General features: G+C 45.6%; 1 protein-coding gene across 2 annotated transcripts in view; it reads left to right on the top strand.

The window, feature by feature from the left end:
* SP1 (Sp1 transcription factor) overlaps positions 1–16,448 on the top strand; it is a 134,908-nt gene extending 118,460 nt beyond the window's left edge. For both annotated transcript variants that reach the window (XM_069653314.1, XM_069653313.1), the window contains exon 6: positions 9,150–16,448. In XM_069653314.1, coding sequence (XP_069509415.1) covers positions 9,150–9,460 — 311 coding nt within the window. In that variant the 3' untranslated portion in view covers positions 9,461–16,448. The remainder of the gene's footprint in view (positions 1–9,149) is intronic.
* Positions 16,449–16,665: the final 217 nt, after the last annotated feature.

The following is a 16,665-nucleotide window of genomic DNA, read 5'->3' as shown; positions in this document are numbered from 1 at the left end:
CTTACTGCCACTTTACATGCTACCAAATCTGAAGATGGCTGCCTGGGAGGAGCTTGGGTAGAGGGCAGTCATTGAACTGGGGATTCCCGGCCTGACAATGGGGAATATTCATGAGCATGTGAATCCATGCCAGACCCATGCTGGTTAACAGCAGTTACAGGCAAGTAACTTGTTCCTTTTCAGGTCGCTCAGAGGTGTTCTGGTTTCTATCAAGTCAACTGCCCTTTGCATGGACCTCTGCTCTTAAACTGTGCGTAAATGGTCTGCATTAAAAATAAAAGGTGTTGTATTTACAACAGTTGAATGCATAAAAAGGCCTTTTGGGACCCTTATCTGGAATCCTGCATCTCGTGGTTATAACATTTCTATTCTTCGCCTTCGTCATAAATAGTATGATTCTTTGATATCCATACTCAGTAGAGTGTTTGAGAGAGAATGCTATGCTGGCCTGTAGCCAGCTGGGTTTTGTCCTTGCATATTAGGTCTGTTTGAAAACCGTCAGATGTGTTTTTGTGTAGTGAGCCATGAGATGGATTATGGCTTGACTCAAAGTAGAGTTGTAACTTTCAGTGAAGTTTGCTCTGTGCCATTTTTGAGATCATTGTTACCTTTCTGTGTGTGCTTTTCTAAAATGGTGGCGTCTGTGCCATGTTTTTCTTTCGGTGCCTTACTTCTTGGTACCTATATTTCAAGCTGCTCGGAGTCTTTTGTTGACTGACGGGCTAAGGGGATTTAACTGTGCCACTGCCCTTTTTGCCTTTTTGTGCTAACCAACTGCGTGTGGACTTTTATAGCATCCGCGCTCGAAATGGGGACCAACTACCTTCGTGGCTGCAACATTATCCCCACAGCCTTTTGCCCTCCAGGGTGATGCTTTGTAGGCATCTTTTCAGAGATGGGGATGACTGGCTAGAAACAATTGAAGTTCTTTTTGTATTCGGAGTCTCGGTTGAATGTTTCCTTGGGTCTGAATCATTCCCTACCCCATGTGATTTGACTTCTACTATCTTGAGTGGCTGTTATTTGGAGACATTTACAGCCACAATGAAATACTCCCCACCCCCCCAGAGCTGCTGTTTGCTACGCTTGAGTCTTGGACCTGTATTTCTTACAAGCCAGACATGCCTCCTCTGTGTGATCCCTGAGAAGGCAGAAGTTGCACACTTTGCGAGTCCACCCAAGGAAATGTGCTATTACATTTGGGGACAAACTTAAATCGAGTGGCCTCTAGGCCTCTATTGAGGCCATCTGTCTGGGTAGAGACCACAATTGTACATATACCCATCCAGTAATATTTTACACAACCTGTCCCCAACGCTGTATTTTATGGATCGGACCGGTCAACGTCTTTTCGAATCCAGATCGGTGCTGCTTTCAGACCAGGTTGCCACTGGCATTGATGATTGTTCTTGGCTGATGTTGGTCGATGTCCAATGATTTCTACACCTTATTCATGCGAACATCGAATTGCAGAAAAAAAATATTTATGCGTTACTGATACGTCCTGTCCCCTTTCCTCCATACTTATGGGACATCTCTCCGTCCTATGGGACGGGACTGGAGCACTTTGTAAAAAGCATACCATTTTTTTTCAAAAATGTGTCCCTCTATCCTGCGCGGGCCCCGGCACGCGACCATAACACCGCCCACCTTGGCTTCTCCCTGCGCATCGCCCAATAGTCCTTTTCTCCACACGATCGGGGCCGGACGCACTTACATCCTCGGAAGATTTTCTTCCCTTTTTTCCCCTCTCTGGCTCTCGCTAGCGTTCGTTTACTAGTCTGTCTATGTCTTTTAAACTAGATTTTCCAGACTATTCATCGTGTCACCGTCGCTTCGCAAGGGCGGATCCCCATCCTCTTTGTTTAGAGTGTTTGGGTCCGGAACACTGTTGGGACTGCGGTTTTTACTGTGACTCCCTTTCGGTCCGGGCACTTCAACGTCAGTTGGAGCGGTGGGAGGAGGTGTTCGGGCGGACTCCTCCTTTGCATTTTCAGGCGTACATCGACGAGAAGAAAAAACGCCCGATACGTTCTTTACTTTTCAGAGCACCCCGGCCGGGGGCTACCTTTCCGGGTTTCTCTCGAGCCGGGAGGGGCGTGAATCGCTCTGTTACCGGGGTTCGCCCTGAGGTGCCTGTCGGGCCTAATAATTCTACCAGAGTTTTCTCCGAGGGTCTCCGTAAGGGGCCTGTGAACACCGGAGTATGCTCCGAGGCCCCTTCTGTGGGGGCTGTTTGTAGACCCAGTTCTACTGAGTCGTGGGGTACCGGAGCTTGCTCTTAGGCCGCTCTTTCGGCTTCCCTCAAAAACAAAACCGGGGTGCGCCCCGAGGTCTTGGCTGGGCTTGAGGTTACCGAACAGATGTTCGAGGCCCGTGCCGATAAGGCTTCTACCGGGCCTAGGTCTGATGTCCCTCGTACAGAGGCTAAGGATACCAACAGTTCTGAGGGGCCGGGCAAGGCCCTGTCGGTGACAGCGCACCGTTCCCGCTCTTGTGGTGACACCAGATCTGTTGAGGGGGCAAAGAAGAAAGTTTCTTCTTTTACCGGCAGTGCTGAGGCTCTTCCTTCGAAGGCTCAGTTGGCGGTTGGTATGTCGCAGAAACATTCCAGGCCTCATAGTACCGGCTCTGCCGAGGTTCCTTACGTTAAGGCTAAAATTAAGACCCCTGACCCATCGACGGGGACCCCTGCCTCACTTCCTCACGTGCCGCAGTTCCCCTCAGGTGAGGACAAAATAGCGGCCGTTCCCGCCACGACCACGGCGGCCATTTTAGGTACTACCCCTACAACTACGGCATCGGCCCCTGGTGTAGGGTTCGGTCCTTCGGGTGAACCTAAGGTCCCTTGTGCGCATCCTTACCGGTCGGTTTATGATTGGAACGCCCGGATGCCTCTTCCGCACAATGTTTTGTTGCCCGTGGGGGCAGCTCCCTTGATTTATGTGGATATGTCGGTGGAGCGGCCGGTGTGGCACCCTTCCCCGTTACGTCCCTGGATTTGTCCACCTCATGAGAGGCCTCCTCAGGTTCCGAAACAATCTCCTGAGGACGCCTTTTTTGGTAAATTTTAAGCGCTTATGCGCACCGACCCCATGAGGGAATATTTCAAAGGGCTTTTCAAGGAGATATGTCCACCCACGCCTCCGGCTCCACCCGGCCTCCGCCAGCGCCTCCATTGCCCGTGGTACCTCCCCCTGCGCTTCCACCTGTGCCACTATTGTCCCCAGTGGACAAGGCAGTGCCTGACACAGCTCAGCAGGACCCTGACCTGTCAGATGACCCTCAAGGCGATCAGGACAACAAGGACCTTCCCTGCTCTATCGGAGCTTTCCATGACCGGGTACTGGACATGATGAGTTTCTTAGATGTTCCGGTGCCTGAGGGACCTGCTCTGCAGGAGGGCGTGCTTTCTGGGGCGTTCACCTTGTCTCCTTTGGAGTGTACCAGCCTGTTTTTGCAGAAGGACGTTCTGGCCGAGGTCCTAAGAGTTTGGGAAAAGCCACACTCTGGACTTTTTGTCAATAAAAAGATTGACGTGAGGTACAGGCTACATTCTTCGGAAGAAGTGGCCTTGTTGTCTTGTCCGCCTCCCTCCTCCACAGTGGTGGCTGCGACTACGTTGCAATCCAGACCTGCAGCATCCTCCTCCGCGACGGCTACTCAGGTCTTGGGAAAGGAGGACAAGCTCCTGGACTCCCTAGGCAGGATAATCTTTGCCAATTCGGCCTTGAGCTCAGGCAGGCCAATGCACAATTGATTTTGGCGGGAGCTAACATGCGGATGTGGAGAGGTCTGTCGGAGTTTGAGGAGGACATTCCGGTTGAGAAGTTGAGGATTTCAGAGGAGGCCTTTCCGATGCCAGGGTCTTGGCCCAGGAGCTCCTGGAGGCTGCAGCTCATCACGTAGACACCTCGGCTCGGGGTCTGATGCTTGGGGTTGATACCTCGCAGCAATCGTGGCTACATGCCACTAAGTTCTCGAAGGAGGTGCAAGACAAGGTTCTGGACCTTCCATTTGATGGGAAGGAGCTTTTTCACTCTTCTACTGATGTAGAGCTCACCAAAACCAAAGACAGCACTCAGACGGCCAAATCATTGTCTGTTCTGGTTAAAGCTCCCTTCAAGGCTCAAAGGCCGTTGTCGCAAAGTCGACCTTCCTCTGGTTTTAGGGGCTTCCTCGACCGCAAATCTCGCAGAGTGGATACTCCTGCAGGGAATAACCGCCGTAGACAACAGCGTACGCGCTATTTCTCCCACTCCTCGGCCGCCTCATCAGGTTCAGGTGGCGCCGCCACCGATATACCTGCCAAATGGGGGTTTTCCGCGCTCGCACAAGACCCCGGTGGGAGGACGCATTGCGTCTCATTGCGAGACGTGGCAGGCCATCACAGAAGACAGATGGGTCTTGGCAGTCGCTCGAGCGGGCTTCCGCTTACCTTTACCCTCTACCCCACCCGTCAACCCTCCTTTTCAGCTGTCGGGCTCACCCTCCCTCAAGGCCAAGGTTCAGAAACTTCTGCTCCTCAGAGCTGTGGAACCAGTTCCCCTTGGGGAGCGAGGGGAGGGCTTCTACTCCCGGCTGTTTATGGTGCCCAGACCCAACCAGGCTGGCCTGCGCACCATCCTAGACCTTTCCCAGTTCAATCTTTCATTGCCCCAAGAGAAATTCAAGATGATCACACCTGGCCAGATTCGCTCCTCTTTGCAGACGGGCGATTGGCTCAGCGTGGTGGATCTTCAGGATGCGTACATGCATATCCTGATTTGGAATCCTCACAGGAGATACCTCCGTTTCTCTTTGGGAGAGGAGCACTTCCGGTTTCTGGTGCTTCCTTTTGGCCTCAGTTTGGCGCTGCGTGTCTTCACGAAGATGATGTCGGTGATTGCGGCCTATCTTCGTCTCCAGGGTATCCATGTGTATCCCTATTTGGACGACTGGCTCCTACGCAGCCCTTGTCCGTTGGCATCAGCAGGCAACCTCCAGTCTCTCCTTCAGCTCCTGTTCCATCTTGGGCTGTCGGTGAACTGGCGGAAATCCTCCATGACGGTCTCACAGGACCCGACTTTCCTGGGTTTTCGTTGGAACACAAGACACTCGGCAGTCTATCTGACCGGGGACCGAATGGCGAATCTGTTGGCCACGTGTCAGATGTTTACGCAGTCAGAGAGCATGTCGGCCTATTGGTTCCAGAGGCTTCTGGGCCTCATGGCCTCGTGTGTACTGGCTCTTCCTCTTGCTCATCTCAAAATGAGACGGACCCAGATGGCTCTTAGGCTGTGGACCCGGATTCCAAGTGGATAATGATTCTGGATTCCATGAGAGTGGACCTGGACTGGTGGTCATCTCTCAGCAACCTGTCGGTGGGCGCGGGGTTCCAGGACCCAGCCCCCATGGTGACGATCACAACAGACTCCTCCCTTTTCGGGTGGGGTGCGACGTTAAATCTTCTTCAGGTCTCGGACCTCTGGCCACCTCAGGACAAGCTCCTGCACATAAATCATTTGGAGCTTCTGGCGATTTTTCTGGCGCTCAAGGCGTTCAGACCTCTCATTGTCAACAAGGTGGTCCGCATAAGAACGGACAATGCGGTGTCGATGTACTACATAAACAAGCAAGGGGGAACGAAGTCTCCCCCTCTTGTGGATCTGTCCATCCAGATTTGGGAGTGGCCCGTGCTTCATGGGGTCTGGCTGCTTGCAGTGCACATCCCGGGCCGGCTGAATGTCACCACGGATGCCCTCAGCCGGCGGACAGTGGTCAGCTACAAGTGGGAGTTGAAGGCGGAGATCCTCTCATGGATTTTCTCGTGTTGGGGCACACCGGAGGTGGACCTCTTCGCCACGGCGGTAAACAAGAAGCTTCCTCAGTATGCTCCAGAGGGGGGCTGGGAGCCTCCTCTCTGGGGGACGCACTCGAGATCCCATGGCACAACATGAGAGCTTACGCCTTCCCGCCTCTTCCCCTAGTTCATCGACCAATTTGGAAGTTGAAGAGCTCTGTCAACTGTTCTCTTCTACTGATAGCTCTGTGGTGGCCGGCCAGGTTTTGGTTCTCAGAACTTCAACACCTGTCGTGTGTCCGCGATCAGGTTACCAGTAACTCCCGATCTTCTTCACCGAGGGGAACAGCAGATGTGGCACCCCTCCCCACAATCGCTCAACTTGGCGGCATGGTGCCCGAGTTCACGGCTCTAGAGCATTTGGGTTTGTCTGCGGATAACATGCGCATTATCCAGGCAGCCAGTAAACCCTCGACCAGATCCCAATACAAGAGTAAATGGCTCAGGTTCTGTCATTGGTGTTTGGAGAAAGAATTGGACCCGAGGGGGGCGACGATTGATACGGTGCTGTCCTTTGTATCCTCCCTAGCAGAGTCAGGGGTTCATGTCCTGCAGGATTTATCTCTCGGCGATTTCCGCTTACCTCTCTACAGACCGGTGTTCTTATTCGTTAACTAACCCGGTGATGAAGAGACATTTTGCTGGCTTGACACGCATCTATCCTCCGGTTCGTAGTCTGCACCCGCCTTGGGACCTAAATGTAGTCCTGACGGCGCTGTGCCATAAACCCTTTGAGCCAATGGCTACGGTTGACCTCAAGTACGTGTACTGGAAAGTGTCCTTTCTGGTAGCTATTACGTCAGCGAGGAGAGTGAGTGAGCTCCAGGCATTGTCAGTGGAGCATCCTTTCTTGGTCTTTCACAAAGACAAGGTAGTCCTTCGGACGAACCCAGCTTTCCTACCAAAGGTAGTGACCGAATTCCATCTGAATCAGTCGATTTCCCTTCTGGTCTTTTTTCCGAACCCTGCCTCGGAGGCGGAAAGGGTTCTACACTGCCTGGATGTCCGATGAACTCTTAAGTTCTACCTGGACAGGACTTCCGAGCTTCGGAGCTCTTCCCAACTGTTTGTGACCTTCGGTAAACCCCAGGGCAGGCCGGCGTCTAAGGCATCCATTTCCAGATGGATTGCCGCCTGTATCACAGAATCTTTCACCGTACAAAAGCTGAAACCACCTAAAGGTATCCATGCACATCAGGTGCGAGGCAAGGCAGCCGTGGTTGCTTTTCACAAGTATGTTCCCTGGGAGTCCATCGCTAAAGCGGCTACTTGGGCCTCCCCATCTGCTTTCTGTAAGCATTACTGCCTCGATATGAGCTCTAGAGCTGACGCTCAGTTTGGCCAGGCTGTGCTGAAGAACCTGTTTCAGTAAGGGGTATTTCCATCCACCCATAGTTCCTGTAAGGAGTGCTTGGGAATCTCCCATAAGTATGGAGGAAAGGGGACGGGACGTAGGAGTATTACCAGGTTACTCACGGTAGTGACCACCTTACTACTAGTCCATAGTCCCCTTTCCTCCATATGCCCGCCCGCCGCCCCCTCCTAATAAGGTTCCTCTGTTATTGCTAATGGGTCTTGACCCTGCGATAGAAAAGGACTGATGGGCGATGGGTGGAGCCAAGGTGGGCGGGGTTACGGCCGCGTGCCGGGCCCCGCGCAGGAAAGAGAGGAGGGACACATATTTTTGAAAAAAATGTGGATGCTTTTTACAAAGTGCTCCGGTCCCGTCCCACAGGACGGAGAGATGTCCCATAAGTATGGAGGAAAGGGGACTATGGACTAGGAGTAAGGTGGTCACTACGGTGAGTAACCTGGTAAGTCGAGTCCACAGATCATTAGGAGTACCTGCTCACCTAGTATAAGGATAATGTGATGGGGACACCCGTATAGACGCTTAATTTAACAAATTTATAATACCCTTTCAACTAACTACTAAATGACAGAATATGGAAAGCATGTGATGGATATTTCTAGGACTTGTGAATCTGTTTAGTCACATGGTCTGCATATTCTCACAAAGTCCGGGGTAGACCCACAGGCAACTTAACCAGAAGGGGAGCCGCCTTCAAGCCACGACCTACAACAGGTTGCCTAGTGTGTGTCCCCAGAGGGGCATGGGGCAGAATTTTCCAATATGTCCATGTGTGTGCAGGTATAACCACGGATACGACACTGAAAAACGGATATTGTGTACAGGGTCACTCTTTCCCACACAAAATCCCTACTTAAACAAGTCCATCACAAGAATGTCTCCAAGTATTACAACCAGAGCTTACATCACAGCTTAAAAAGAGGACCCTCGAGGAGGTTCTGTTTTGAGAAAGGAATATACTCTGGCTAATTACTTGTTCCCAAAAAAGATCTAACTTACAGATTAATCATGCCACAAATGTTTTGATTTGATAACTTTCCATCTTTAGTCCAAATATTACATGGCCTTATTAAACACAAAAGATGCATTTGTTCATATTTCCATGTTCCACAAGTACTGCAAATATCACGGGTTCAAAGATGGGAACATCATTACCAGTTCAATGTCTTTCATTGGCACCATGTGTGTTCCTAAAGGTAGTAGCCGTGTTGGCGACCACATGTGTAGAAGAGGCATTAATGTCTATCCATGCATGAACTAATAACAAGTAACAGTTCTATTCAGTGCTGCCAGCACACATAGGAAACCATTTGACTTCACCACTAGTTGGGATGTTCAATAAACATACCAAATCAAGCTTCATTCCCTCCCAGATAACGTTTCTAGTGGCGGAACTAAACACTCAATAGAATGGTATACCGCCCATCCAGCGAAAAAGTTCAGGTTTTTCTGCCCATTGTTCCCCTTTATAGGATAGGGATAGTATGACTGGAACGCCCCATCAATACCAACTTTCACTTTGGGAGTAAACACATTGTAATACTCGAGTCCTACCACTAGGTGGCAAAATATGCACAGCACGTGATTGTAAATGGATGCAAGCAGTGGAAAGAGTATTACTGAGTAACGTTTGTCATATGTATGTATAAAATGTGTTTATTTGAGTCTGTCTTTACGAAAACAAATATCTGAGCACGGTCTCAAACTAAAGGAGCATTGTGGACATCTTGTGCACGTCATTCACGATACCGAAGTTCTGGTTTTAGTAAATGAGGCTTAATGCTCTTGGATGGGCCAACCAGTGTAGCAGACAATTCAAAGAATGGGACTCTTACTGTTTCAAGAAAGGATAATATTACTTGCCTGTACAGTTTTGAAATTGGGTAACGTGTTTCGTCAATTTTCTTGGATATAAAATATCTTCTTGTTTTGTAGGGGAGAAGAAATTTGCATGTCCAGAGTGCCCAAAGCGCTTTATGAGAAGCGACCACCTTTCCAAGCACATCAAAACCCACCAAAACAAGAAGGTCTCGCCTAACAGCACTGTGACTATGACCAATGTCTCCATGGACACTGGCTCGGACTGCAGCACACCCTCCACGCCCACCCCACAGGCTCTAATTACCTCAGGCATGGTAGCCATGGAGGCCATTTCCCCTGAGGGCATTGCGCGTCTGGCAAACAGTGGCATTAACGTTATGCAAGTGTCAGATCTGTCCATCAACATCAGCGGCAACGGGTTCTGAATGGGCAACAGGACATGTTGGAACATTGTACAAAGTGGTGGTGGAAAGGTAGTGTGGTCCAAATAACAGCGCAGGGGGAGAGGGCAGCATGTTCTTTTGTCATAGCTTCTGCCCTCCGCTTTTGTTGCTAGGACTCTGGCAGACGTTTGATAATGGTGCAATGACTGTGGACATGAAATGAACTTTGAGGATGGACTCCTTCCTCACCTCCTCTTCCCCAACTTAAAAAGGTAGATCTGAAGCCATCATGCCTTGATAAATGTATATTATCAATGCAATACTTTTTAACTAAAACAGATTCTATATATATATATAAAAAATATAAAATTATAAATTGCTTTCATTTAAGAAAAATTGAAACAAAGTGCTATGACCAAAGTATTTTGGTCGCCTTAGAGAGCCTTATCTTTGACCATTGGGTTGTTAATGTGACTGACCAAGCTGTTGTGTGGATGCTATCTGACGTTTTACATAATCTTACACGTTCATATTTTTGTTTCCGCTTTTAGTTGCATAGATTTTCTCATGCTTTGTTTGGAAGTGGCAGAAAAGACAATTTCATTACCAAGCTCCCAATTATTTTTACATTTGCACGTTGATTGGAAGAGATGATTCCTTGCAGTAGATTCTGCCAGGCCAGTAGGGTCATTCCTTGTATGCTATTTGGGAAACCACCTGTCTGCAGTCATGTTCTAACTGGAATCGGTCTGAGGTTTCTCTTTGAGATTAGGTTTGCTTGTAACGTTAACAGGTCTGACCGTTTGCGCATATATGGATTTTAAGTAATTGGAGCTTGTGCCAGACGGCAACTGCAATATTTACGATTGAATCATTAAGAACAGTAAGTACATGTGGTGATACCAAACTATTATGGGCCACCTTCAACTAGCAACATTCTTGGTTGTGGTAGTCCCTTTTGGAATTCTATTCAGGGGGCTCTGTTAGGGCAGTCTGAGTTATCGATTTACTAATGTGCAGATTCATTTCAGACTACCCTGCTCCATGAAACACCTGATTTGAGTGGTTGTGAAACGGTCCCTGCGAGTGTTCCCATCACTGGAAGTCAGTGGGGCAGATGTTTCATCAAATACAATTGTTTCCTCAGATTTTACTTTAAATATCTGCCACTTGTCATGGTCTTAATGTTTTTATTTTAGTTATTTAAATATTTACATAGCGCCCCTCTTTATAAGTGACCGGCGTTGGTTTGTAAAGGCACCCATGAAATCACTGCAAGAGTTGAATTTTTTCAGTGCTTTAAAACCATCCTCAAGTTAGTGTTAATTGCCTGTTGTGCATTGTTCTCGAGGTGTCTTTACATGCGAGTGGAACTATAAAATGCTACGCTCCATGTGCCCTAATAATCTGCCAATTTTGTTCCACCTCTCCTTACACGACCCCAAAGACCCAGTTGGTGGTCAGCAAAGATAATGATCTTAGAAATGCAGCTTAAAAAGGGTTGTCGTCCGCTTGTGTCCAGCACACTGCTAAATGGGATTATGTTTTCTGATTAACTGCCTCTTATTATGACATTTGTTTTTAATTGCAATTTTTTGTATATGTCCAAATCCATGCTGCTTACATATCACTAAAATTGAACCCCAGATTAGGGGTGTGAGCAACGGCAGAAAGGTGGCTTGTTCCCCCAATTCTCTCAATTGTGTTAATTTCCTGGTAGTACACCAGCACAATGCACTTAAGAGGGCTCACTAGACGATGATGCTGGTAGCTGTTAGTCGAAGGAGAAGCAGACCTTTTTAGTCCACTCTTCTTGACCTCAGGAAAATTATCCCCTAGTTTTCGATTGTCAATTGATGGGGGAGCCTTTTTGATATCTCCACTTTGTATCATGGCAGCTGTACGTTTCAGTACATGGATGTCTGCTTGGAACTCTTGGGGGTTTCTTGTTGAAGCAATACCATGGGTTGCTCTATGAATATTTGATGTGTAAATACAAACCCTTAATAAAAGGCTACAAAGGCAGCGCAGTGGTAAATGCGGTCATTCATTTTTACTTGTTGAAATGCCCCTTCTTGTAGAGTGATCCCTTTCATAGCGTTTTGTGTGGGGGAGTCCTTTCCCCACGAATGATGCTATTTCTTCATAGCAATTTTGCATGTTGGTAATTTTTTTTTATTGTTGCCAGATCCCAATTATGTACAAAATCCCTCCAGCATCTGGTTAAGGTGGTTCTTCTCCATTTAATTCATGTCATGTTTTGAATCCAGTTGGGGATGCTTCTATGCAAATGACAGGGTGACTAGGGCACTCGCACATTGATGTGGGGGAATGGGGAGGCACACTACCACCATGCGATCTACAAAAAGCGGCATAGGGTGTGATGATAAATAACTCAGTTAATCTTTTATCTTGGGCCATGATTTTAAGTACTATTAAAATGCAACATTGTTTAGTTTTCAGTTTATAATTACGTTTTTTTAAGGATTCTACCAGCCAGGACTGTATTTTATCAGTTGTGTTTAATTATACCATTGCAAAGCAGGGTTTAGCATTTCAATTTTTTGATGTTGTCCAACCCAGGGTCTTTTTTTTCTCACAGCTGTTGAAAGCATCATCCACTTATTGAGCACCTTTCTATAATTGTGAACAAGCTGTAAAATGGCAAGCCTAGTGAACCTTTACATTTAGGTTTTGTTGTGTAGCGCACATCATACTACTAAAATATTGTTCCCTTCCCTCCTCGCTTGATATCAGTAACAAAGAGTGGACTGTACTGAGCATTGCTGCACGGGAAAAGTTAGATTTGGAAGAAGGTGGGGGGTTTGTGAGAGGGCATGTGACGTATATGTGGCCCCATTTATCTAGACTCCACTTACCTATAGCACCTCTTGGCTTTATCCTGTCATTCCTGGCAGTCATGACTGAACATGCTTTTCAACCGACGTGCCTTAGTGCGCGCCTGCCTGATACATCATGTCTTGTTGAGCATTCTGATGATGCTTTGATGACCAAGAAATGATTAAGAAAAGGTGATATGCCTCAATAGTTTCAAGGATATAGAGCATGGCACGGGAGCAGGAAGATTTATTCTAAGCACACAACACACACTCTTAAAAGGTGAATATGCTGTTGGCATTTTTTTTATACACAATTGAAAATCCTTGTAATGTCAGTTTTTATATGTATAGTGTATGTAAACAAACACAGGTGTGTGTGTGTGTGTGTGTGTGTATATATATATATATAATACACACACGTGTATGTATATTTATATATACACACACGTGTGTGTATGTATGTATATTTTGTCACCTTCGCTACCCCAAATGTGTGACTGTAGTTGCTGCCATTACCATTGTACCATAAAAATGCAGTAATAAACTGTCTTTTTCACACTGCAGAATGACACGTGTTGCAAAAGGCCATGCATGTCATGGATGTAAAGAACCTTTTAGATGACTGGACATCCTTGGCTGTCAATGGCGCTAAACACTCACATGCCTTTTTTTTTTTTTTTTTAAAGGAGCCTTGTGCAGTCTGTCCTCGTTTGTTTTTGAAGAACTAAAGGCATACATCCTAACTGAAATTTTACAATCACATGGCAGTGACACGTTACAAATAACTATGGGTTGCTACAGAATAAAATGTATAAGTATATTTACAGAATCCCTCCTCATTTACGTTCAGCTATTATTCCTTGGTTTAAACTGACCAGTAGCTCCACTCGACAAGAGCATGTCCTGACAAAGCAGTGTCCTGTGAAGTGTTTTGCGAGATAACCTAGCTGCACCTTGCAGCAATGTATTTTTTCATACTCTGAAAATTAATTTACTGCTTTGTTAGTTACTATATTACAAATGACATACATGATTTTGTTTACCTTTTCATTCTTTTTATAGCAGTAGCTTATTCTTGGCATTCACGAGGGGCGCCATTTCTCAGATCCATGGTCATTGACACACATTTACATAGGATTTATAAGGGCCTGGTTCCTTTTGAACATAAAAATGGACTTGTAAATTATTTGTGTTCTATTTATAGAATGTTTTTTTTTTAAAACAAAAAAAGAAATTGCTTCCTTGGTAAACATTTGAACTTACTCGTGATTTTGGTGTATTTATTTTTATTTGGTTTCTATGTGTCTATTCTTCCATAAACTTTAGTTTTCCTGAGTTTTTCAGCAAAGCCCTGCAAACCTAGATCTTATTTTTTTTGTAATGTTTTGCTTTTGTGCCAAACGGACATTCGTAACCTGCCAATGCAGATCATTCCGTGCATACTATGATTTCAGGGTTTTTGAGCTTGGCTGGCATGTGCCTGCTACGTAACAATCTAAAAACAAAGCAGAACCGTTTTAGTTATGGGGAACCTATTTTCGCAGCTTTGCACGTGCAGTGAAACATCCATCATTTCGACTGTATGAAGCAGAACCTGAAACGAGACAAATCAAATGTTTCGGCTTGCACAATACGTTAGGACTTTGCTGATGCCCAGATAAGTGTTTACACAAAATCAGTTTGTGTCTCAATAGAGGTCTTCACTCAAAACTGAACGCACATTTGTCTCCTTAAGGAGTCATTTTAAACATTTCCAATAACTGAAATAAGCTGCTTACGCAATTTACTTTGTAATGGCAGTCCATCAAGAGAAACGAAAAAGCATAAATGATTGTCTGATCAAGACTGCCCGGCTTTTATTATATAACAATATCACACCCTTGAAAGCCTTCCTTCCACATTTTCTATTTAATTTGCAGATTAGTTTACCTGAGACCATAACTTTGGTTTTGTAAGTCCTAGCTACTGTATGTGACAATATACATAAAAATGTTTGTCCAACCTGCGAGCCCTGGCCTGTAAAAAGCGACCCCTCATTATAAAGGTGTAATTGCTTTTGGGATGCATTCTGCTTAGAATGCTAGCTCTTCTTTGTTTTTAAAGAACGGATGTGCATTTGCACCAAATAACCTTTGCCCCTCTCCCCTGTTTAGACATTTTTTTTCTCCAATTTGTTGTGATCCTCGTCCATCCAGTTTTGGTCCTATCACTGAAGGGTGCTTTGCTCAATTGGATTGTAATAAGGGCGGCGCTGTGGGCTACTCTTTGCTGTGTATACTTAAATTTTGATGTGTAGCTGTGGGTTAAACACTGACGTTTCCCCAGCATAGAAACTGATCTACCTTTTTTTCCCTTTCACAAAACCTATGCTAAGTTTGCCAATAGCATTTGATTGCTGACCCATCAAAATTAAGCAAAAACATTCCACAGTCGGCTTCTGTGGAAAGAAGCAGTGTTTGGCCACCCTAGCATCAAACGAGCACACTAAAATGGTTGGGGAGGACAACCAAAAATGTAAGATGTGGGGTGGGTTGAAAGCCAAGGAGAGGGGCCTTATCGGATATAGCAAACCATTCATAAAGCAGGATGTTTAGTGGTGCACCCGTGTCCTTGGTATCGGCCACCTTCAATCTATGATGCAAGCGGTAATGCTTTTAGCAGGTTTCCTTTCAAGCTAAATTCCCCCTTCAAAGGCTACACAATGTCGATATTTGCCAGGAGATGGGAGAGAGCCGGGTTTGTTTCCAGTTGTACTTGTCTTGGCTCATTGCCTGTTTAGTTATTGTTAATCATGACTTTTTACAATACAGCAAAAAAAATGTATGTTGAACTATTATTGGTGGCATTTGACTGTTCCCAATCCGGTGTGAAGCAGTGATTCTGCATAAACTACTCTGTAAGGCGGGGTTATCTTATGTTCAGTAACGGGACATGTAAAAAATTGTGCTACCTAAAACCACACTCCACAATTAGGTAGGCAAAATGGCTCCATGCTACTTGGGACACTGTTGCCAGTCTTGGTATTTCATTTATCAAGCCATTTCATTCTGGTAGTTGTTTTGGCTGTCCTCTATCAAAACAATTGGACTAAAACACCACCGAGTAAAAAACGGTAAAAAAAGCCCAGTGCTGTAAAAATTGTTGCCCAGGTTATATGCAACCATCTAGTTACTGTACCCATGCCATCTCTGCCTTTTAAGGAATAGATCCTACATCTGCCAGAGAAGTGTTAATTCCCCTGCAGGAGAATCTGTATGAAGAAGGCAGGCGTTAATATTTTGAAACCATTCATAAAGTATTAGCTTGCAGTTCCATGTCTGCTTAAAAACTCTTCAAATCGGCATCAATAATCAAATAATAATGGGTTCCAGACTGACTTGTTTGGAAAATTGTCAAAGGTCCACTACAGAGAGATGTTCGTAAATGTAGTCTGTATTTGTGGAAAATGTCTGGCTCTAAATCTTGTCTTCAATGTTTCGTCATTAGCCGGTATGCTTCATGGTCAAACGCATACTCTTCTGGCCGCTTTTGAAAAGGGATTCAAAATTATTTTTGCACACTCACAAATCTTCCGTTTGTATTTAATCAATGAGACTGGAACATGCTCCTTTTGGATTACCATTAAAGTTTAAAACTTATCATCACCTTGAAGTGTGGTGATTGCATATGTGGCATGTATGTAATAGTATTTGAACACATAGTTCGAGTAGGGTCCAAGCAGAACTGTTGGATGGTTATTGCAAATGGGGTCAGGCAATGTTCATCTGATAACGGAGAGTGCTACTTGCAGCTAGTGACAAGACGTTATATCTAATGCTATAACTAAGGACCGACAGTTCCTTGCCTTTACTAGCTTACCAATTACCAATGGATTTTACTCCTACAGCTGGTGCTAGTTATGTGGGCTGTTTTCCAATGCTCACGAAAGCCCCGCTTAGAGAGACTTCCTCATTGCAATAGTGCCTCGCTAAATTAACAGATCCTAATCCAACTCCAGCATTGGCAATAATTTGATTGTATTACTGTAAAAGCTGTTGTATCTTGTAATAATGTCACATGCTTCTTTTTAATTCTGTCACCAATGTAATAATGTGTGAAACACATTTTTAAAGTCATGTCTATTTTGTAAAAATATCACTTTACATGCAGTTTGTAGCCCCTTTGTAAACCAATTAAATTTTTTAAGTAAACTAGTGTCTGCAGCATTATGTAGTTTCTGCTAAGCATACTGGTTGGTTTGCCTTGTAAAGTTAGTCATGTGCCTTAATAATTAATGTGGATTGGAAACCAGAATGTGCTGCCAACTTTTTGTGTAGGATTCTTTTCAATGGTTGCTGCCAAGGTTGATTTCAAATACTGTTTTTCTTTCTTTGCAAATATAAATAACCTGCTCTTGCTGTTGGTAAT

This window comes from Ambystoma mexicanum, chromosome 3q (assembly GCF_040938575.1).
Source record: "Ambystoma mexicanum isolate Mex_15411 chromosome 3q, UKY_AmexF1_1, whole genome shotgun sequence".
NCBI classification, from domain to species: Eukaryota; Metazoa; Chordata; class Amphibia; order Caudata; family Ambystomatidae; genus Ambystoma; species Ambystoma mexicanum.
This window is presented reverse-complemented; position numbering and strand designations above follow the sequence as displayed.